Here is a 24261-nt window from a genome sequence, read left to right on the forward strand (position 1 = left end):
CTGAGGCTGGGGACCAGCAGGGCAACTGCCCCGCACGCGCATCGCGCACGCGCGGCCTGTGCCCGCACACTGCACACCGCACACGCGCTGCCCGCGATTTCGGCCTTGCATGCGCAAAAGTGCTGCACATGCGCGATTCAGCCGCGCATGGCGCATGTGCGCATGCGTGGCCCGGCCCTGATTCCCTCTCCTCGCTCTCCCGCAGTAAGAAGCTTCCCGGGCCGCAAGCTTGCGGCCTGGGAAGTTTTTTACTGCGGGGGGACGGGGAGAGGGAGCCGCGGCCCGGGGACCACTGCTCAAGATAAAGCAGATTTCTTTACAGTGAGGTCTTTGGGTTAATCATGAATGTCCAAGACAGACACTCTAAATAGGTGAATAAACCTTTGTTCACTGTTGTATCAAATGGTATTTATAGTCTGCCTTGACCTAGGATGTCGGACTGAGGTGCTCGATAATATCTGAATGAACTGGGCAATCTGCCACCCATCTACTCTTCTCTGTCTTTGCAAAGTGGAGAGCGTAATTTTTGGATTTGTTGACTTGTTTCCAAGGGAGTGAGGACATCGACTTTGCAGCTCTCCGCAATGCGTGAAGGTGACTACACCTACCAGCTGATGGTGACAGATTCTGCTGGCCACCAGTCCACTGCTGAGGTGACTGTGATCGTTCAGCCTGGTAAGCTCAACTAGGAGACTTGGGGGCAGGATCTTACCACTCTGTGCATTAAATGCTGCTCCTTGTTTTTTGCAGCCCCTTCCATGCCCTGTAGAGATCGTCCCTGGAAATGGGGGGGGGGGGGGTATACAGAGGAACAGCTGGGCAATCAGGTGGGGGGGGAGACTGAGGGATGAGGACAGAGGCGAAATGGCTTCTCCTTCCCCAAGCAAAGCTCTGCCAAGGAAAGGCTCGGCTTCATCCCCTCGTTCTTCCTCACTCCAGTCTGCCAACACTCACGGCTATTCACTGCACAGATTCTGCAGTGCCACTAATGGTCATTCTAGGGACTGGAAAGAACTGCAGGAAAGAAGAATGTGAGAAGACGAAGCATTCTATGCCCAGTCGTTTGCTGTCTGTTGTATAGAATGTTCTCCAGTTCTATACATTCATCATCAGAGTCTAGGCCAGGGGGAAATAAAGTGACTGGCAGTGCAATCCTCAAACCAACTTCCTGCAAGTAAGCGTCGCTGAATAAAATTAAACTGGCTTCAGAGAAGACTTGCTTTAGTGCGTGGGAGCAGGAGGAGGGCAATTGAATTCCATGTGAACATGAATAAATTATTTGTTTGTTAACTTCATTTATGCTGCTTTTCTCCCCAGTGGGAGCTCAAAGTGGCTGACATCATTCTCCTCTCTTCCTTTGTTTCCTCACAGCAATCAATGGGCTTTCATTGGGGCACAAGTTATGTAAATAAAATAAAAACACTTGGAAGCCTTTCTGGATTTTGAAAGAATCTACAAGAGATCTCTCTCTTTTTGCTGCCGCCCACCTGCCATTTCCTAGTAGTTACACCATTATGGGCAGACTAAGCCAGAGACAGAAAAACTACCATTCATCCCCAATTGTTTTACTTCACTTTTTAACTTCATTTTTCTCCCACCTTTTCCCCCATTGGGGATGCAAAGTAGATTACATCTTTCTTCTCTCCTCTATTTGTCCTCACAGCAACCCTGCAGGCTAGGCTAGGCTAGGCTGAGGTCACCCACTGTGAACTTCCATGGCATAGTGAGGATTCTAACCTGGGTCTTCCAGATCCTAGGCTGACACTTGAACCACTACACCACACTGGCTCACAGATGCATATCTGGAAGCCAAAATGTTTAGATCCAATTATGTCATATCCCAGTGCAGTTTGTTGGACTATTTGACATGGACTATTTGACCTAACATGCTGTTTCAACAAAGTCTGCGAAGTTATGGGTACACCATAGGGCAAGGATCTGGGATAATGTGATCTGAATTTATGAGAGAGTTCTCTGGGGGTTATGCGGCCTTTCCCAGAACTTCAGATGGCTGCTGATATCACTGGACCCCACTTCCCCTGTTGCTCGACAGGCCTAGTCTCTTTCTCCATAATGGAAATGGAATATGATAGATTGATCTATGCCCATTTCCCTGACGGGACATGTCACCACTTCCAAGGTTCCTTGGAGCCTGAAAAATGTTTCAGGGGTTTCTCCATAGTCAAAAGGTTGGAAAAGGCTGCCCCAGGGCATGATCCAGCCAAAGACGAGCCCAAGTATGTCCCATGATTTCAACTGGAAAAAAGTTAAAATCAGCTGCTTAACTCTACCATTGATTCCAGTGAGAAAGATCTGCAGAATCATCATCATCATTATTAAAATCAATTTTCTCCCAGATGACAGTCCTTCCCTACCAACATAACAACCCCCCCCCAAAAAAAACCCCTTCAGTTTCAGAAGCTTACTGTGCATGGTAACCAACAAACTGCTATTCAGGAAAAAGAGAATATTCAAAAGCTCTGCTGGACATATAGAAGTGTGTCCCTCTGTTCTTTAGATTGCACACTCATCATTCAGGATACCCACGGTCTGCATAAATGTCATCAGCTTTCTCTTCATCATCTGTTGCCTGCCCCTTTTTGGGTCAGGTACTCAATATTGGGCTGGTCCAGAATCAAAGGGTCTGCACTTTTTGGGTCCATTGCAGAGAACCATATTTCTTAATGGCAATAGAGAGATCAGGAGAAAACCTCAGCTTGGGCTGCTTTCCTACAGTCCTTACCCTCCTCCTCCATCACAGTCAAGGCCAAACAGATCCCTGTTTTGCCCAGATTTTGGAACTGGGGAAGGAGTGCAATCCTAGCCCCACTTCCAAATCATGGCTTAAGAAACTGGTCTGCACAGTCTTGTATTATTTGTTTGTTTGATTACGAAGGACCCATAGCAAGACATTTTGTACCTAGAAGATCCTCAGTGGCGGGTCATGAGAAAGATTTTCTTTCAGTCTGAGATCCTGGCAAGGCACAGGCAGTGCGTAGTCAGCCAGAACGAAGCTAGAAGGAAAAGTGCTCTGAGAACACGAGGCTGCTTCATGTGCATCCTCCTTGTTTGGCTCCTTCCCTGTGTTTCCTCCTAGTCTGGCTTTACTCTCATCTCATTTTGTGACTTTTTGCCCAGAAAACAACAAACCTCCTGAAGCAGATGCAGGTCCAGACAAAGAGCTGACCCTCCCAGTGGACAGCACCACTCTGGACGGCAGCAAGAGCTCAGATGACCAGAAGATAGTCTCTTACCTTTGGGAAAAAACACGGTACGTATTTCTCTTGCATACACGCCTGGGCACACACCTGCTCTCTTGCACACAAAAAGGAAGAGGAGCCCTACAGCCCATTCCCCACCACATGTCTGCACAATCTGCAGAAATGTTTGCCTTAAGCAGGGCCTACCCAACACAATAGGCAACTCATCTGGCAGAATTACAGGGGGTTCCCTTTGAGTTGGGGAAAACAGCTTGGTCAGAACGGAACAGTTATGTTTCTCTTTTTCCCTGCAGTTTTCAGCATTACAGCCTAATTTACCCTATGGCCCAAACACGGGAGTGGGCCTTTTACATTAATGCATGTGGAAGTGTGGCATCTAGTGAGAGAGTGAGAGCACCCAGAGAATTCTCTCCCCCCGGCCATCCCACTGCCTCTTTTCTCCAAGCTACACTTTCTGTGATGTGCAATCCAGGCTAAACCTGTTGAGTTTCCACTATAGGGGCCCAGACGGTGTGAAACTGGAGAACGCCAACAGCAGCATCACCACAGTCACTGGGCTGGAGGTTGGAACGTACCAATTCACGTTGACGGTCAAAGACGAGCGGAACTTGCAGAGCCAGAGTTCGGTGATGGTCATTGTCAAGGAAGGTGGGTTGCTGGAGAGTGGGGGGGTGGCCTTTGTTGGAGGCTGGGCTTCTCACGGGGAGGGTCAATTTGTATCTGGGTTTCACTGCTTTGCAGGCACTGCATACAAAAACTCCCCTGCAAATGAAACTCAGTGGGCAGGGAGAGTGCTTCCAGCCATTGTCAAGATTGATTCATCATCACGTAAATTGATTAAGGATTGCTTAAAGCATGACCGCATTTTGATTTGCAACACCTGCTTGAAAGCTGTTGACGTTTTCAGACAGTTTGGCAGGTCTCGTTCTACAGATATCGTGGCAGGGGGTAGAGCCAGGCCTCGCATCTCACACTGTCTCCCAGCTGGCAAAGCTAATGATCGCACCTTGGGGCGACGCCCACCTGCTGCTTTACTGTCCTAACTTCCAATATTCATTCTTGTCTCTTTTTATCCAGAGATAAACAAGCCCCCCGTTGCAAAAATTGCGGGGAACATTGTCATCACCCTTCCGGCCAACACAGCTGAGCTCGATGGGTCGAGGTCCACAGATGACAAGGGGATCATCAGTTATCTGTGGACTCGGGATGAAAGCAGCCCTGCAGCTGGGGTGGGTAATGTGAAATGGTGTCCCTTTCTATTCTGCGGTGCTGATACATCTGTAGAAGATCTATCATGGCTCAGCAGAAGCTCGGTGCTTGTGCTTAGCTCATAGAGAAAGTACAATCCTGTGCACTAGAATTGTTCTTAAGAACCTGGCAAAAGCTTTCTACAGCCTGTTCCACAGGGGAGCACCATAATGGCAGTATCTTGCTTTATATGTTTGATATAATCTTTAAAACTGTGTCTCTTGGAGTGCTCCTGATCTTTTTACTCTATCTGCAGTTGGGTCAGGTGATCGGGTCTCTTTGTACTTATTTCTTTAAATCCAACTTCTGAATGAAGGCTGCCTAAATCCCCCAACATGAAATGCTGAATTTTGTTCAAATCCAGAGGTTGAGATGCCAGCCAATCTTTACAAGTCCGGGCTGCAAGAAAGGGCATCTAGATAGGCAGCATTAAAAGAAGTGCACTGTCCAGAACATGGGAATTATTCTGCACTGCTCAAGCCTCATCTGGAGTTCTGTGTCCCATTCTGACCATCACATTTTTAAAAGGTGGCTGACAAACTTAAAGCATATCCAGAGGAGAGGGTGACCAAGCTGGTGAAGGATCTGGAAACTGAAGCCCCATGATGAGGAAAGGTTGAAAGAGCTGGGCATGTTGAGTTTGGACAACAGGAAAATTAAGGGTTGCCACGATGTCTTCAGAGATCTGAAGAACTGTCAGGAAGAAGTATCTGGACTTGTTTTCTCTTACTGTGGAGGACAAGACTTGGACTAATATGTGAAAAAGGGATGTTGATTTTATGAGGTCTTTCAGCATTGGAACAGATTTGCTTAGGGAGATGGTGGAATCTCCTTCACAGAATGTTGTTATGAAGAAAGGGGGAGAAGGTGCCTCTCCTTGCTGGGAAACTCCCCTTAGACCAAGAGTTCCCTGGAAAGCACCCTGGTAACTAGCCATTACAATTCAAAGATATCTTGAGAACATCTAGACCAGCCATTTCCAACTTTTGGTCATAGAGAAGCCCCCGAAACAATTTTTCAGGCTTCAAGGAATCCCAGATGTGATGTCAGCTGGCCATGCCTCTCTGCCACACACCCCAAGTACCATGTCACCATAAGCGACATCACCACCTGCGTTAACAGGCAGGCTGAGGAGGACTGAGGGGAGGAGAGACAGGAGGTCACTTAAGGCGGGAGTAGTCATACAGGCTCCACGCCCTCCCAGGTGCAAAAACCACAAGAGAACTCACTCATGCTCTGGAGGGGAGCAATGGAAGTGTCCGGTTCCCTAGCTAGAGGCTGAGTCCACAGATCCCTGACGGGAAATCCCTGATCTAGATTGACCCACTGAGAAGGTCTCTTTCTACTGCAGTACTAGACCACTAATGAAGTAACAGAATAGAAACCTTGGCAAAGACCTAATAACAAATCATGTAGCATTGGTGTGATTTAGCATGTAGGAAAGAGATTAAGAAAAATATCCCAGAAAAATAGATTGGACTAAATTAAGCCCCCCAAAATAACTTTATAAAAAGAAATGGTGGCTGCATTAAAAAAAAAGTGGGAAAGGGCGAAACAAAAACACAAGGAAAAGGTGCACAGTATCATGGCACCCATTCTTTCAACTAAAAAGCAATGTAGTTGATCTGTTACCTAGGCTGACGCAGGGTCCCCAGAGCATGTATGGAGTTTTTTGCGGTAACAGAATATTGGAGGTCTTTAACCCCTACCCAACCTCTGACAGATCCCGGTTTCTGCCAATGACGAAGGAAAATCTGAAATGTCCAGATATATATGGTCACTGAGACTGGACCTAAGCCAGCCTCCTCTCTCAGAGTGATGAGCTGATTTTTCCCCATCCCTTGCAAAAATCTCCATCTCTGATGGCAGAGGCTATTGTTACCAGTCAGAACACTATTTAAAATGATAGTCCCACCCCTCAAGCATCTGGATTTCCATGATAAATAGGTGGTCTGGTCCAAATGGACTTGTCTTTTGTCTAAACGTTATTAGTTTGGGCAGGATGGCTCAATGTGGAATGGAAATAAATGGGTTGTTCTGTAAACCCCAAGTGTCCAAGATCCTGGATGCTCTAGGTGGCACTCTTGAGCCCTACTAGGGTTTTGGTTATAGAGGTCTTCAAAAAGAGGTTGAACTGATGGCTGGCTAGCCTTCTGCTGGAGAGGTTTTTATTGCATATATTTGCATTGAATGGGCATTGGATTAGATGACCTCTCTGGGACCTTACTTATGGGGGAATCCTCTCTGTTTTCCAGAGACCCACTTCTAGATTCTTTCCAGAAATCATGTGTGAAGGACTTTCAATGGGTACCAAAGAGGCTGCATTGCATATCCTTCTGGGTATTGCCTCTGTACCAGTCCAGGGAAGGGGGAACTTCCTGGGCTGGCATTCTATCCTATATTACATGCATTCTAAACTACATTGTGCTGGGATGAAAAATACGCTGCCTTTGTATGTCTTTTAACACACTCGGGCGTCCTTTTTGTTAAACACAGGAGGTGCTAAATAATTCGGATCATCACCCGGTGCTTTTCCTCTCCAACCTGGTAGAAGGGACCTACATGTTTCATCTGAAAGTGACAGATGCCAAAGGAGAAAGTGACACAGACAGAGCCACTGTGGAAGTGAAGCCTGGTGAGGATCTCACTCAGAGGGAAACACAGCGGCTCAACTGCTTCTCAGGCGTGTAACAGCAGGGCCAAAGTTATGACTCCCGTGTTGCAGAGAGGAAGGCCGAGAATAGGAAGCAGTGGTGTGTCTTAGGCTACCTGTTAATGGAGATATTTGGGCTAGGAACTTCCCAACTCCCACTGTTTGCCACTGTCCCTAACCAGCTGCATGCTTGCTCAGGGGAGAGACTCGCTGCGTTTACCGATGCTTACTTCCAATACATAGTTGTTGTTAGGTGCGAAGTCGTGTCCGACCCATCGCGACCTTATGGACAATGATCCTCCAAGCCTTCCAGTCCTCTACCATTCCCCAGGTTCCATTTAAGCTTGCACTGAGTGCTTCATGGGCTCCATCCAGCCACCTCATTCTCTGTCGTCCCCTTCTTCTTTTGCCCTCGATCGCTCCTAGCATTAGGCTCTTCTCCAGGGAGTCCTTCCTTCTCATGAGGTGCCAGTACACAGTACATGGGCTAAACCATGGCAGCCCCTCCATGTGTTCACAATTGGCTGTTAGTTTACTTCAAAAACTTGAGTGTCCAGGTATAAGGCAGTAAATACGTTCTTGGGCAACCAAGGAGGTCACATCCAGTAAGCCACCAGTAGGGGCAGAGGCATCGAAAAATGGGCAATGAAAGGGCACTCCTCGTTTCTGACCCTTCCTACTCCAATTGCTGCGTGTTGCAGATCCAAGGAAAAACAACCTTGTGGAGATGATCCTCGATGTGAACGTCAGCCAGCTGACAGAACGGCAGAAGGGCATGTTCATCCGTCAGATAGGCGTTCTGCTGGGTGTCTTGGATTCGGACATCACCGTGCAGAAAATTCAGCCCTATACAGAGCAGAGGTAGGAAGACGTCGGGGAGAGGGAGACGCTTTAGCCCTCTCTTTGAATTTTGTTGACTTAGTTGCAATCCCGGAAGTGCTGATAACAGGTGGGTCGGTATCATTTCCCCCATATTGCAGACAGGAAGGCTGAGGCCGAAAAGCAGCAGCTTTGTCTTGAGGCAAAATCTGAACTGTAAACTTCTCAGCCACTGGTTTTTTAAGGCCCTGCATACGTCTGGCAATGCAATCGAATGACTTGGAAGCCCATCGCAATTGCAGGATGAAGGGCTGAATCTGCGGACACCAATCCTGATGTTCTTAGTCATAATTTTGCTAAATGTCCTCCTCCAAAGCTCGGCTCCTCATATGCAGATAAACCCTTTGAAAAGGGTAGCCCAAGCTAGGCCGGTCTCATCAGACATTGGCTGAGTCTGAACTTGGAGATAGGAGGTCACCCCAGCCTTCCTTGATGCTAATGCTGCTTTTGCCAGTCTGATCCAGATTTCCCCAAAGTGACCTTTTTGTTATATGACAAGATGAGCTTTCACTCATGAAAGCGTCTGCAAGCCTTTCTCCACTTTTTTACTGTTGAGAAACCCCTGAAACATTCTTCAGGCTTTGAGAATCCCCAGAAGTGGCATGATGGTTGCTGAATATGGTTGGAAAGCAGAGCTGTGGGCACACCCACCCAGGGCCCCTCCCCTTCCCATCCCCTCCAGGCCCATCATTGGTCATGGCGGGGGGGGGGGGCAGATCAACATGACCATATATGGTCATATCCCCTAATAAATGTTTAACAATTTTTAAAAATGTAGTAAAAATCAATTAATTCCGACACATTCAGGAAACCCTTTCAGGGCCATCAGGAAACCCCAGGGTTTCATGAAAGCCTGGCTTGTACCCTGAGGGGTTTTTCTGTGCTTTAAAGTTCTGCTGGACATGAATTTTGTAGTTTCTGTTGCACAAACACAAAAGTCATTTTTCCGTGGCCTGAATGAACTTTTCCCTGAAAGGCTTGAGCTGAGACATGGAGGGGTTCAGTCCACTTCTAGTGTTGTCATCTGTCTCTTCTCTCTCCTCCCACCTCAAGGCCTGTCATTTACTGATCATTCCCCAAGCGGAAGAAGAAGTTTGCTTCTGATCAATATAGACTTGGCTGCAGGGAGGAAAGCATTAAGCAAATGGATCACAGTTACATGTTTTTCCTGTTCAGTGGTCTCGCTCTCTCTCCCTCTCCCTCTCCCTCTCTCTCTGAGTAGTTTCACCCTTGCCAAGAAGACATCATGGGGTTTTTCAAAACTTGTCTTTGCGGCTGCTTGTTTGGGTTACTAGTAAAAAAAAAAGGCGAGAGAGAAATAGAGAGACTTAACACTCATTGTCCTTATAAGCAGAGCTATGCATTTTCCTCCCTGAAAAAAAAAAATCTGGAGTCTGCAATGTAAATAAATCGGGCAAATGGAGCAGATGTGTGCACGCACAGTCCCTTGTTTTTGCATTATTATTTGGCTTCCAGATTTGACCTCTTGTTTATTGGCAGAAACATGAGGAAGCGGGGGACAAGAAATATTTTGCAGGCGGCTGAAGATTTTGTATCCCAGGAGCCTTTATTTTGTCCTTCCCTCACTCTGCAATAAAAATTCACGCCAGCCCCCTTCTGCTCTACCGCACGTGTAGCCAGTGTTCTTGTTCATTGCAGCTCCAAGATGGTGTTCTATGTGAAGAACCAGCCTCCTCGTCAGATCTTCAGAGGGCGGGATGTCGCGTGGACACTCCGGAATGAATTGCGGAAGCAGCAGTCGGACTTCCTCATTTTCAGAGCACTGGAGATCAACACAGTCAGTAAGTTAGGGAACGGCCAGGGTGGCTGCCTTCACCAAGCAGCATCTCCTTCCAATGAGAGGTTTTACTTTGCTCCTCCCGTGGCTACCCCGTCATGGACACATGGTGAGCAGAGGGGCTGTCTCCCACACAGCCCTGGGATAGGTAGGTTCTCAGGAGACTGACTTAGGTGTGTTCCATTCTCAGCTCTTCTACCCAAAGCCCTCAGACTGATGATGGTTTTCCACCCCAAGTTGATAGAAGCATCGCTGTCCCCCGTGCACAAAATTGTCTCATTTTTCTCCGTTAGCAATGTTGAACCCATTTCAGTGTTTCAAACATTGATTAGACCAGGGAGAGCACTGAGGCAGATGCCTAGCTCTCACCGAGGCAGTCAGTCTGTATCTGAGCTGTACCATTTCAGAGGGGGGCAGGGGAGTCTCACAAGATGGGATATTCTTTTGTGTTTGTTTTTCTTAAGTCCCTGCCCATTCAAAGATGCCAGAGAGAAAACTGGGGTGTGCTGCGGGCAGGGGATTTTTTTTCATGGAAGAATGTTCTTAGACCCCTGCCCTTCTGCCTTGGGAATACAGGTGTATGTTCATCACCTTAATTTGATGTAATGGTTAAGAGTGGTGGCCTCTCATCTGGAAAACTGGGTTTTATTTCGTACTTCTCCATCACATGCAGGCAGCTGGGTGACTTTGGGCCAGTCACAGTTCCCTTGGAGCTCTCTCAGCCTCACCTGCTTCACAGTTTCTGTTGGGGGGGAAGGTGATTGTAGGCTGCTTTGAGACTCCTTCAGGTAGTGGGAAAGTGGGGTGTAAAAACCAACTCTTCTTTTCAGTGAAACTGATATCAAAGACCTGAGTGTGTGTAGGCACTTGGGCAACAATGGCTTTGTCTTGCCGTCAGCTCCATTCATGGTCCCTGTGCAGCCAGATCATTTCAGCTGATCAGAGCGTTTCGTATACAGCAGTGGGTCTGTGCCCAGCAGTGCACCTCCTCTAGCAGTGAGATATTTCTGTTCTTGGAAGAGGGGGCAGATGCTGATTCCCCCTTCCCTTTGCAGATCTCTACTGTGCACCTGATGCTGTTCCTGAGGGTGCTCCAGGAACATAGGAGGTATTTTTTATTGTGAGGAAAGGCTGTAGCAGGAGAGGGAAATGGAAACATGCCATTCTGCAAAGTCCTTGGATGGCTGGATACATGCCACTATCGCAGTAATCATTATACTTGTCCTGCGTGCTAGACCAGAATTACTATCCCCATATTTATGGAGTGTGGCTGAACGATTAGAGGTCTGCCAAAGGGCATCCAGGGGAGTTTGTGCTGGTGGTGAAATTGGGACTGGGCACTCCCCAATACACACTTACAGTTCTATCTACTGTATTTTGCACCACCCTTCTTCCTAGAGGTTCTGGATAGCGTGCATGGTCCTTTTCCTCTTGTTTTATTTTATCAGCAAACCTGTGAGGTGAATTGCAGGGCGGGAACTGGCTTAAGGTCACTCACTTGGCTTAATAGCAGACTGAGGTTTGATTGCACAGAACCCCAATGTGGTAACGAAGGAACTGCTAGGCTAGGCTGGCTACAGACTGAAGTTTTGAGCCTGTGTCTTCCCAGACCTAGCCTGGCAAACTGCTAGTCTGCCATGTGTCCTGATTGTCAGAGAGCAGCTGGAATGGTTGGGTTCTTTGCATAGGAGTGAGAAATATGGCACATCTCGATTTGCAGGTGAAACCTGCTGACCTGCAAACTTCTCAGCTAAATGATTGACTAACCAATAATCTTTTGAACCACCCTGCAAATCATGATCATTTGTGTCCTTTCTGTATGCCATGGCAGTGGGAAGGTGTAAGCTCTGCTCCCTTGAGGCTCTGAAGCAGGCAAGCCTTCCCTTTAACTCCCAACGCCATCTGCCTCACTGAGCCACTCAGGCACTCAGGTTTGTTCTGACAGTCCTTACTTGTCAACTCTGCTTCCTTCTTCCCCAGCATGCCAGTTGAACTGTTCCGAACATGGGCACTGTGACTCCTTCACCAAGCGCTGTGTCTGTGACCCTTTCTGGATGGAGAACTTCATCAAAGTGCAGATCAGCGACGGGGAGAGCAATTGTGGTACGTCTGCTGACATCTGTCTGCCTTTCTCAGGGCTACAGAGTCGGCCATGCAACTGCATCCTTTCCTCATCTCTTGCTCCTGGAGCATTGTGGAGAAGGAGCCACAATCGGGAGGGTGTTGGGAAAAGACTTTGCTTGTGGTGTTCCTGACACTCAGATCATATTCCCATCCCTCTGCTAGATTGGAGTGTGCTGTACGTCGTCATTGCCTCCTTTGTCATTGTGGTCTCCTTTGGGATCTTCTCCTGGGCTGTGGTCTGCTGCTGCAAGAAGTGAGTGATGATGCAAATCCCTTCAAAGGCACCTCTTTGCAAGTCCATGTGCAGATTTCTGACAGTTTTCTCTAGCCTCAAATGCTGCCTTAATGTTTGTAGTGAGAGCAACCCCCCCCCCCAAGTGTCATTTTATAAAATGAAAAACAGCTTCTGGACATAATTTCAGAGGGTGGCTGTGTTGGTTTAACAAAGGAAGCTTTGACTCTGTTATAGGAGTGTGCACATTTTCTCTCTCTGTATTTTTCTGTTCCGGTCTGTTGCAACCCCTAAAATGTCAGGGTTCTTGAAAAATTCTAGATCCTGATACCTGCAAAGTGCTCAAATCCGGGATTTGTTTGGAAATTCTGAATTTTGGGGGGTCACAATAGATCTGAGAAAAAAGAAAGGCCAAAACTCATTAGCGTCAAAGCTGCAAAAAACAGCTGAGATGCAGGAGCAGATTGCTCCCAGAAAACAGCTGAGCCAGGAGAGAGCTGTCTCCCTGCCATCTCAAGTTTTGAGCTGTCTTGTGCAGTTCCCTTAAACAGGACTGCACAAGAGAACCCAAAACAGCTGAGCCAGTAGCAAGAGTACTCCCAGCTGGGTCAGCTGTTTTTTTGGGCTGTCTCCTGCAGTCCTTTAAAGTGCCCTGTTTAAGGGGACTGCAAAAGAAAGTCTGAAAATCAGCTGAGAGGTGGTAGTAATTTGCTCCCTCCTCTCAGCTGTTTTGGCGGGTTTACCAATCTTTCCAACAATTCCCAAATACATTTGGGAATTTTTCTGGAATTTCGACCACCACCCAAGTTTTTCCCCCAAAATCCCGCATAATTTTGGGAAGCTGAATATACCTCCAAAATATTGCTGAGGGTATGTTTTCAGCTTTGGTAGATCTGAATGCACACCCCTACAGCTTTATTCCCTTCCCAAATCCTGTGGGTCTTAGTGCTGCTGCACTCAAATCCAGCTTCAGGAGAATAAAATTGAAAGTGGAGAAAAAGCCTTTCCTCGCTGTGGGAGTTCCAGCTGTGTCGTTTGCCAGCCATCTCAGGAGCTGTGTGTATGACTCAACCCACAATGGTTGGGTGAGTGAGGATCCACCCTTGGGCTTGAGGCACCCTTTCTACTGAATCTACTGTACTTGAATTGATTGGTGCGCATGTGATACCTCTGATTTCTGTAGCTTTAATCCCAGCTTGATGTTTCGATAGGCTCAAGGATTTCCACTTATGGAAATCAGTTTTCTTGTCTGAGATGTATGCCAAGAAATATTGTGTGGGGGGGGGGGCTCCTCTCTAAGAACAGCATTTCAGGGAGCATTTTGAGCCATTGCTGGAGGAGGGAGGGGAAAAAATCGCACTCTGTGAGCAGAAATCGTTCTGACCACAGAAGCTTGTAACCTGGATCCAAGCAAGTCTCTCTGTGCGTTTTGTTTGTTTTTAAATCACATTGTGCAAAACTCTGTCCAGCTTTTCATGCTTTGAATAAAGTGCACCATTGATTACAGAAGTCAGGGCGGCAATAAATTTGCCTTTAAGATTCCAAGGGATGGTTATTTTGGCAAGCCATTCGGTCTCAGAAGAGCTGCATATGTTCATTTAACTGCCTTGACTCTTTGCTTAGGTAGTCATCCTCCATAAGAACGTTGTGTCTCTTCTGACCTTTTTTTCTTTTTTTCCCCCTGTGCAAGACGGAAAGGAAAACCCAAAAGAAAGAGCAGATACAAGATCCTGGATGCCACAGACCAAGAGAGTCTGGAGTTGAAACCAAATCCCAAAGCAGGTAAAACGTAAGGCAAGAGGCTGGCCTGGTCAGAGTGCTGGCACAGGGGTCTATTCATGAGGGAAGCTCCCAGCTGAGTTGGGGGATTGGCTGAAAAGCTGAATTTTCAGTGATTCCATTTAGAATATGTTGGACACCTTGGTTCTCCCCACTCCTTCCCATGTGTCTATCAAGGGTGCCTGCTTGCCAGAAAATTCTGGTTGTAAAACTGAGGCCGTCACTTTTCCTCCCTCTATAATGGGTATAATCCAATGATGATGCATTTCCAAGAGGCATTCAGGAGAACTGTTATAGCAGGTGGAAGGAATGTCTCAGTCTTGCTTTTTAAGGTACTCATCCTGGGCCAAGGTATCTAGGGTTGCCAACCTTATGCCTGCCCTCATCTAAGACCATGGACATTAGAAGAAACTCCTAGAGTGTCATGGACACTGCTCTGTGTGTGTGCCCCTGTTTTTTCTTCTGCTGCTAAATCAGTGGTGCACAGGAGGGCAGGGGTTGGAGTTTGCCTGCCACACCTAGCCAGTGGTATGCCTATGTATTATAACAACATGGCAGTGAAACTTCACAGGCAAAAGGGTCCTAGATATGCCCAGCTGCCTTTCACACTAATCGTCGTGTTTTAAAGAAATGGAAAGATCCTGCTCTTCCCTCTTTCTTTACCTTCTCCCAATGGAAGAAGTTGCTGCTTTAACAGGGAATGAAAAACTGGCATGTAGGAAAAGGGGCATCCTAAAGGTCGCCAGCCACAGGCATGAGTGCTTTGCTCCAGGCAGTCTGTGTGTTTGGGGGTAGGGGGGAGTGTCACTTTCCCTATCAAACGAACCACGAGAATGCTTTACAGTCCAGGCATTATGGAATGGGATGTGCAGCTCCAAAGGGCTCCTCTGCAGAACTTGTGAGATTTTTTATAATGTCATTTCTGAGGGACAAACATATGAGAAGTTCAGTGTGGGGAAATGTGTGAAATATTTCTATCCTTCATGCAGCCCTGACGACAAGACTTCTCTGAGGGAGGGTTTGTTTGAGCGAAAACAGAGGGCGGGTGGGCGACACACAGCCCTTTAATCCTTGTTTTGTTATCCCCCTCCGCTCCCTGCATGCTGTATTAAATATATATATATGCTTGCCTAGGAACCTCTAACCAATAGGTTCCTTTCATTTGTTTTTCATCTGCCACTTTGTTCCAAAAGGCAGCAAACAGAAGGCCCAGGTCCAGAACACCAGTCTGATGCATTCAGAATCAGAGCTGGACAGTGACGACGCGATCTTCACATGGCCGGACCGGGAGAAAGGAAAGCTCTTGCGCAACCAGAACGGTGTCCTGCGCAATGGGCAGGCGGCACCCAAGCCCAAGAGTCAGCGGGAAGAAATCCTATAGCCGCAGGCTGGCCTTGGCTAAGCTCTATGGCCAGTGGCTGTAGGAGGCTGTTTTTTTTTTTTCCTCCGTTGCACGAGGAGCCAATGGGAACCAGCCCCACCACGTTCAGGGTAACGCTGCTAACGTATTACGTGACAACACCTTTTGTTTACTGCTGATCTTTTTCTAACTGCTTGTACTTGAATCTGGACTTCAAGGGAAACTTTGGCAGAAAGAAGCTGTGAAGCCAAGACTGTGAAGGGCAGGCGCCCGTTCCAGAATGCCACAGAATTTACCTCCTCTCCCAAGACTGTACAATTGCTGGCCTGCGTCAGGCATCTCTTCCTACAAGCTCCGAAACCTGGCTGCCATGGGGATGGATGGCCCTCTTCACCCCCCACGTCTCCCTTTTGCAGAGGGTGGTTGGGTTGCGTCTGCAAGAACCGAACATTGCTCTCGCCCGCCTTGGAGGCCAAGATGCCTCGGACTGTGTGTCCGCTCCAATTCTCACTCTGACTGTAGGAAAGCCATTTCGGTTTCCCCTCATTGTCACTGATGAGTTTTCCAAGACTTTCCAAACAGGAGGAGGAGTTCAGGCTTGCGGACTGCGATGTGTTGGGGCCTCAAGGACCAGGATGGGGGAAGAAGCGCTTTCGGGTCATGTCTATGATTGTAAAGGGTTTGGGGGATTTTTTTTTGTCCTTTTTGATTTAAATTATTGTTAGTCTCAACACTGGGAATTGGAGGCATTGCTGCCCTATCTGCGAACCCCACACCGAACACTCCCTGGCAGCTCCCAAAACCTTCATCTTTGTAGTCTTTAGGATAGCAAGTTTCTCTTCTAGTTGAGAAATACCTTTGATAATGGGGAAAAAATCTTTGCACAGTTGTAAAGGAGAAAGGGGGGGAGTGGGGTCAAAGCCAGGCATGGCTGGATGGATTGACTGCTTTGATCCCTAGTAGATCGGTGCCTCCACCCCCACCCGCTCTGTTTTGCACTTCTCTGTTCCCGACTCCTTGTGTGCTTCTCATAGGACATGCTGGTTCTTATCTGAGTCAGAGAACTGTCCCATCTTTAGCTGGCCCAAAGTACCTTCTGTGGAGCCTCCTCACTTGAATGACCACTACTTTTGTAGAAGGAGAGGTACCTCTGATGTTCACACCAGCCCCCTCCCTCTCCTTTTTGAGCCAATAGAATGTGATGATGGCGTGTGATTTATCCTCTTGTCTTCCTCCCCCCTCCTCTATTCCCCCCACCTTTGGCCCCCTTCACACTTGGCAAACATTGTGCCTCTCCTGAAGAGTAAATGCACTTTGAAGGAATTCTCTCCCTCCCCCCTCGGCTCTGCTGCCCTCTGGCCCCAAAGCATTGCCTTCCTTCTGCTTGTGCTTCAACGCCAAGAGGGGCTTTGCTTTAAAAATGTTAAGTCTTCTCTAGGTTAGGGATGGTCAACTGGCTGCCTGTAGGGCAGTTCCGGCCCAGGAAGCATTTTTTAAAAATCTTTCCACATGGAGATTGGCGGATCAAAGCGGAAGAAAGCATTTGCAATAATAATTTTAGTTCGATTTAAGGTAAGGGGACAGAGGGGGGCTGAGAATGTGCTGTCGTTGTAACCCTTAACCATTGTCTGAAAAAAAAAATTATATGGCCCCCAGGTCTGCAGAAGCTGGCTGTCCTCAGTCAAGATTGAACAGATGTTTCCATTGGGTTCTGGTGGTTCTGTCTGCATTGCTGCACCACTGAGTTGTGGAAGATTATACAAATTAAATATGCTGCTCAGCTAGGGGAGAGGGGGCTCTTTCCCCCATAAATTGTCAGCCCAGGCTCCTGTCGTTTTTTCCCCCCTTGCGCAGTGGGACGGGGTGTTAGTCACCATTCACATTTCACTTGATTGCTGCAAACTACCAGGACATGTATATTTTTGCCTCAGTGTGAGGATGGACTGCTTGCCTGCATCTCTGTGCCTGAAGCCAGTTGCAGGCCTGGTGCTGGGCCTATGAGGTGCCTGTTTGCCTTGGGGAGGGAGGAGGCTATCAGGGTGCTGCTGTAACAGTGCTGTGGGCAAGGCCGGTTTAGCTTGATAGTAGATAGTAACACTAGCTTGATAGTATCCAAAATGTGTGGTGGCCGTGCTTACAGAGTCACAGCCCATGGACTCCTGAAACCCAGAGACATGGTTAGGCACATCTGGAGAACCTGCGTTCCATGTGAGGAAAACACATCTGTAAGAAAGTATGCTGCTAATGATACCAAGTGTGTGTGGGGGAATCTCCTTTTTATTCTTAGGTTGCTGTTATGAGAAGTAAGCCTGATAGACTGGCTGAGCCCTATCTCATCAGAGTTTGGAAAGATATGCAGGGTCAGCCCTGGTTAGTGCTTAGAGGGGAGAGCACCAAGGAAGACCAAGAATGCTACACAGAGGAAGGCAATGGCAGACCATCTCTGCTTCTCTCTTGCCTTGAACACCCCATAGTTCTGGGATTGCCATGAGTCAGTCACAACTTGCTGACATGTAATGATTATTATACTAGAAGCCCAATGGGTGCCAGCCCAGAGGCCCACCCTGTGGCCTTCTTGGGTGTCTTTCATCTGGGATCAGCAGAGGTCTTTCAGGCAGGAGGGGGACCGGAGTGGCCCAGGAGTGAGCAGGGCTGCTGGGGCTGGCCCTCAGCCTGTAGTGCCAGCAAGCATGGCTGGGGCTCCTCCCCCTGCTCTCTGTCAGGTGGGAGGACACATGAGGACTGGAACAGCCCAGCCAGGTGAGCCAAGCCTAGGGCCAGCAGTCCACTTGCTGTCCTGGCTTACCTTCAGCGTCTTGTCATGGAGTGGGCCAGGCTGATAAGTAGTCAGTGGGTGCCAGCGCAGAGGCCCGTAGGGAGGAGGGGGCAGAGGAGAAGGGAGTGCCCTTTCTGTGTGGGCTGCATATCCCCCTCTGATGCCCAAACGGAGCGTTGGAAATGTTGAACATTTCACCAGAAGTACACACAATTATATATATTATGATTAAATCCTGTCCCTCAGTGGAAGCCATGGAGACCAATTCCCATTAATTGTATATGTACCCAGAAATACATCTCTCTGCTCCATCCAGAAAATGCCACAAGGGAAAGCAGTATTGTCACAAACACTGTCTAGATGTGTGTTGACTGCAATTAAGGTCTCACACACTAGATCAGGGGAAATCAAACTGCAGCCCTCCAGATGTCCATGGACTACAACTCCCATGAGCCCCTGCCAGAGTTCGCAGAGGGGTGTGTTCACTGGCAGGGGCTCATTGGAATTGTAGTCCATGGACATCTGGAGGGCCGCTGTTTGACTACCTCTGCACTAGATGTTTGAAATGCCTGTTTCACCTAAAAGTCTATTTAACAAGGGCTCAAGTTTCCTTGGCAGCGTGTTGATGCAACCTAGACATCAGGGAGATTGGCGGAGCAAGAACTTGGTCCTCTCCATTGAGGTTCATCAAACACCTCGTCCATTGATGTAGATTCCAAGAGAGAGGCACCTTTTGGAAAAGCAGTGTTTCATTAACTGACACCCACCTCCATCGTAAGTGACCTTGCTAATCTCCCATGTGAGATTGTACAGAAGATACAAAGATGTACACATGGTTGTACTTATCTGTAGCTGATGTTAATCAAGTGTCTTCTGTGCAGGCCTACATCCCTCCCTCCTTCCCCCTTGTGGGCCGTACACCACCTTCTCAATCTGCATAGCCATGGAAAAAAGATTGAGGGAAGAGTGTTCCCTCCACCTCTATAGTGTATTGCATGCTTAAGGGGTGGCCAAACTGTGGCTCTCCAGATGTCCGTGGACTACAGTTCTCATGAGCCTCAGCAGCACGTGCTGGCAGGGGCTAATGGAAATTTTAGTTCATGGACATCCAGAGAGCCACAGTTTGGCCCACCCCTGTATGTAGCGTATGACATCTGCAACTGAGATTCTTGAAAATGCCACAGCAGGTCTGCTCCGAAGCAGTCCCATGCAGAACTAAAAGAAGATGCCCAATGAACATTACAGGTCAGTGCAACCATATTTTCTACAATTTGATTCCAATAACTGGCTTCCCTAAACTAAGAAGAAAAACATGCTGCCAAGAGTGCCTTAGTTTTAGTTGAGAACTTGAATCTCTGGCGCTCTGTGCAGTGGGAGGTAATTGCATTGACCTCCTCTGGCAAGCTGACACAGCAGTTCTCCAGTCTTGGTTGGAGGAGGCCCAGTGATTTCTAAGAGTGGGCAATTTCTTTTTCCTGCCTCAAGCTCCTGTGTTCCTAGGAATACCTAGGAGATATGGAGATAATACCTACCTGGAGATATGGACTTGTGGAGAGCCTGAGTCACAGTCCGGCATCCTCCCTGAGATTGTGCTACCATAGATGGGGTACAGTTGAAGCTGGTAATTTCTGTGGATGCTATAAGAACCCCATTGTTGTACCCTTCTGTCTGTACATTTCATAAGTGATGAAAAATGCCTTGAAGCCTCTCAACATTTATAATTACAGTTTCCATCTCTGGTCTGGGAACTTTCTAGAGATTTTGGTGATGGTGTTTGGGGAGGGATGGGAGCCCACCCTCCAAAACAGCCATTTTCTCCAGAGAAAGTGATTTCTATGGTCTGGAGATCACCGGGCACCACCTAGAGGTTGGTAACTCTGTTAATAGTAATATGTTCCCAGCCGCAGATTTACAGTCTAAATTAGCAGGAAGGTGACTTTAAGGAGCCACAAACTCTGAACAATTTTGTAGTGCAAAGTGCACAACCTTGATGAGAAACCAAAAGCATTAGCGAGAGCTTTTGTGGTCTCCTTCCCCTTCCTTGTACAATTTTGTATCCATATTCATTTGCTGTCCAAGTGCCCAAAGCCTATTTTGACCTTGAGAACTATTCTGCATGGCTAGGTGTTATGATTTCCCAATTAAGAGACTCAATTGTTACAATTTTCCCGTACCTGAAAGCTAAAGTGCCAGAGACATCTTTTGGTTAACAACGCTTCTCTTGGTCAAAAGTCTTATTCCATTTATCTTCTGGGGGCAGCCAAGCTAATCTTCGTTAATTATGTTCTGGCTTACAACAAATCAGAACTTCACCACCACCCCTTCAGCCTTACCTGAATGGAGTTTTCCTCCTTGGCTGATCCTTCTCTAACACTCTCTTCGATCTGCCCTAATAATTTAAGATGGGTAGCCATGCCAGATTTTCTTGGCTTTATCATCAACCAGAAGAAAATTGCACCTGGACAGAGCAGCCAAGAAGGCGCTAGAAAAGATCCTTAAGGAGCAAGGATGTATTGGTAGCATTCTAGATCAATACAATTCACACTATAGTATTCCCTATTACTGTGGGGGGTGAAAATCGGCCAGGGAAGAAAGCAGGCAGGAAGAAAGTTGATTCATTCGAAATGAAGCTGGAGGGGAGTTTTACTGACAACATGGACTGACACAAAGACAAAGAAGTGGGTTCTAGATCAAATGAGGCCTGAACTTTCCCTGAAGCTGCTGTACTTTGGTCAGACGACGAGAAGACAAGAAGCAATGGAAAAGTTGAAGGCAGCAGGCAAAGACGAAGACCCAACACAAAATGGATCGACTCTGTCAAGGAAGCCACGTCCCCCAGTCTGCAAGAGCTGAGCAAGGCTGTTAACAATAAGATGTTTTGGAGGCTCTTAATTCATAAAGTCTCCATAAGGAAGTGACTTAATGACCCTTCCATAGACACAGAGAGAGCCCTGTCATTCTGCTGCAGCCCCAAAAATAAAGAGGGGTCTTGTGATACTTTAAAACTGAACACAGTCTTATTCCCACCTATGGTCTTGTGGACTGTAGTGGCCTCTAGTCCATGAATACATGGACAGGAATCAAGCCATGTTCTTCTTTAAGATGCTTCAATATTTCTGATTACAGCGGTTTCTCAGTGGAACTGGCTTCCTGGGTGGTTCTCCATCTTTGGACATTTTTAAACAGAAGCTGGATAGCCATCTGATGGAGAGGCTGATTCTGTGAAGATTCAAGTGGGTGGCAGGTAACAGTGGATGAGCGATAGGGTTGTGATTGTCCTGCATAGTACGGGGGGTTGGACTAGATGACCTAGGAGGTCCCTTCCAACTCTGTTATTCTAGACCTCACTTGGAGTCTTGTGCTCAGTTTAGAGTACTGCAATTTTAGAAGGATGTCAAGAAGACCGGTTGTGTCCAGAGGAGAGTGATGAAAACGGGGTGGGGTCTGGAGACTCCTATGAGAAAAGGCTGAAGGAGCTTGGGTATGTTTAGCCCAGGCTTTCTCAACCAGAGTTTCCTGAAACCCTGGGGTTTCGTGACGGCCCTGGAAGGGTTTGCTGAATGGGTGGGAGTTAATTAATTTGTAATATATTTTTAAAATTTGTCAAACATCAGGTGACCCACTCCCTTCTCCCAAAATGGCCAATGATGGGGCTGGAGGAGGTGGGAAGGGGAGGGACCCCAAGTGGGTGTGGACACAGCTATATTTCCCAACCATATTCTGCACGATCCTGCCACTTTGGGGGTTGAAGCCTGAAGAATGTTTAAGGGGTTTCTCAAAGGTAAAAAAGTTGAGAAATGCTGGTTTAGCCTGAAGAGGAAACAACTGAGAGGTGATATGATAGTCATTCTCAAGTATTTGAAGGGATGTCATACAGAGGAGAAGAAAAATAAGCAGTGTTGGTTCTTATATGCCACTTTTCTCTACCCGAAGAAGTCTCAAAGCGGCTTACAGTCGCCTTCCCTTTCCTCTCCCCACAACAGACACCCTGCCTGAAGGACTGCCCGGAAAAGAGCCTAATGCTGGTAGCGATTGAGGGCAAAAGAAGAAGGGGACGACAGAGAATGAGGTGGCTGGATGGAGTCACTGAAGCAGTCAGTGCGAGCTTAAATGGACTCTGGGGAACGGTAGAGGACAGGAAGGCCTGGAGGATCATTGTCCATGGGGTCGCAATGGGTCGGACACGACTTTGCAACTAACAACAACAACAAAAACCTTAAACCTGACCCAGAAGCTAATGGGTAACCCCTGCAGCTGCCTCAGCACAGGCTGGTTATGAACCCTCCAGGAGGACCTTGTGAGGACCTTCACAGGGTTCTGTACTGCTCACCCCGGTCAGCTGCCCAGCTGCAGCATTCCTCACCAGATTGAAGTTTCTGAACACTTACAAGGGCAGCCCCATGTAGGGTTCATTGCAGTAACCGGGGCACGAACCAATGTGGTCAGATTTTTTCTATCCAGGAAAGCCTGTAACCGGCCAACCAGATGAAGCTGATAAAAGGTCCTCTGCCATCTGCTGATCCAGCAGTAGGCCTGGGTCCCTATTGGAGAGCCAGGTTTGATTCCCTGCTCCTCCACATGCAGCCAGTCACAGTCTTATTAGAGCTGTTCTCACAGAGCAGTTCCGGCTGGCCTCTCTCAGGCCCACCTAACTCACATGGTGTCTGTTGGGGGGAGAGGAGGAGAAGGGTGCTTGTGAGCTTTGGGATTCCTTCGGGTAGTGAAAAGCAGGGTATAAAACAGACAGCTCTTTAGCTGCTCAGATTTGGCCTTGGATGAGCCCTTTGAGGAAGGGAGTTGGGGGGGGGGGGGACAACAGTGGCAATGCTGCTCTGTGCTCTCATATGGTGTGAACCTTGCTCTGGATGGTGTATCCTTATGCGGCTGACCTCTGGACTTTCAGGATTCATGACAGGAGGAGGGGAAGGGAGGAAGCAGATGCTGGTATGTCGAGACCTTCCTTTGGTCTCTCATCGTCAAGGGAAACCTCCACATTAGAGGCAGCAACACCTCTGAGCGGAGGTGTTAAGAGGCAGCGTCAGGGAAGGCCTTGCCCTCTCTGCTCTGTTTTGTTGGTCCTTCAGGGCAACTGGTTGGGCTCGGTGTGAAGCAGATGACTCAGGGGTAGTCAAACTGCGGCCCTCCAGATGTCCATGGACTACAATTCCCATAAGCCCCTGCCAGCGAATGCTGGCAGGGGCTCATGGGAATTGTAGTCCATGGACATCTGGAGGGCCGCAGTTTGACTACCCCTGGACTAGATAGACCATGGTCTGATCCAGTGTGCCGACAGTGAACTACTGTGCAGAGATAGGAGCTGCACAGGCCCATCCCACTCAGAAGTCCTCCACTGCAAAGTCCTCTCTTGGGCCAGCCTGGCCGTCAGTAGGGTAGCCAGGCGGAGAGCGGAAAGTCAGAAAGGAATGAAAGCCGGGCTGCTGTGCGATGTTGAAACCGAATTCTTCATTATTCCAGAGAAGGTAGAGTCAGTGCCAAAACATGGGCCAGTTAATTGCACACTTTCCATGAGATTTCCTCGGTGGCGAAATTATTGAAATCAATTACCATATAATGAAGTTAGAAAATACCCATGCTGTGTTTGCATCCAAAATGCGTATATTAGAATTACTTGCATTAAATTGCTTAATTAACTGGTCCACGTCTTGGCGCTGACTCTACATTCTCTGGAATAAAGACTTCTGTTTCAGCACCACACAGTAGCCCGCTGACAGGTCGCTTTCTCCTTAACCTCCAGGTGGAGCCTGGAGACCTCCCAGAATTACAACTGATTTGCAGACAAGGGCCATCAATCACCCAGAGGAAACAGCTACTTTGGAGCATGCACTCCATGGCACTGAGTCTAATAATAACTATGATTCTACCCCCACTGAGGTCTCTCCCCTCCCTAGCTTCTATCGCCAAATCTCCAGGAATTCTCCAACCAAGAGTTGGCAACTTCAGCCGCCAGCAAAAAAAGACTCACAGCACAGAAGCCCTGAAGTCCTCAGAGCCGACATTCGGTCTGAGAAGCAGCCGCGGCAGCAGAGTCTGCTTGGGTTTTGCTCGTAGGATGGAGGGGGGGGGGCGGGATGCAGATGAAGGCTATTGATTTCACAGGGAGGAAGCAAAAAGTGCTGAAACATCAAGGCTCAACCTTCAGCAAACCACACTGGCGCACATGATGTCGCCGC

The 24261-nt window shown here is 47.9% G+C and overlaps 1 protein-coding gene across 3 annotated transcripts in view; it reads left to right on the forward strand.

Moving 5' to 3' along the window:
- Positions 1-17112, forward strand: part of KIAA0319L (KIAA0319 like) — a 63396-nt gene extending 46284 nt beyond the window's left edge. For all 3 annotated transcript variants that reach the window (XM_077337575.1, XM_077337576.1, XM_077337574.1), the window contains 11 exons: positions 552-675; positions 3139-3271; positions 3721-3869; positions 4299-4450; positions 6966-7104; positions 7824-7983; positions 9661-9803; positions 11780-11902; positions 12086-12176; positions 13846-13937; positions 15128-17112. In XM_077337575.1, coding sequence (XP_077193690.1) covers positions 552-675; positions 3139-3271; positions 3721-3869; positions 4299-4450; positions 6966-7104; positions 7824-7983; positions 9661-9803; positions 11780-11902; positions 12086-12176; positions 13846-13937; positions 15128-15315 — 1494 coding nt within the window. In that variant the 3' untranslated portion in view covers positions 15316-17112. The remainder of the gene's footprint in view (positions 1-551; positions 676-3138; positions 3272-3720; positions 3870-4298; positions 4451-6965; positions 7105-7823; positions 7984-9660; positions 9804-11779; positions 11903-12085; positions 12177-13845; positions 13938-15127) is intronic.
- The last annotated feature ends 7149 nt before the right edge of the window (positions 17113-24261 follow it).

This window comes from Paroedura picta, chromosome 5 (genome assembly GCF_049243985.1).
Source record: "Paroedura picta isolate Pp20150507F chromosome 5, Ppicta_v3.0, whole genome shotgun sequence".
Taxonomy (NCBI): domain Eukaryota; kingdom Metazoa; phylum Chordata; class Lepidosauria; order Squamata; family Gekkonidae; genus Paroedura; species Paroedura picta.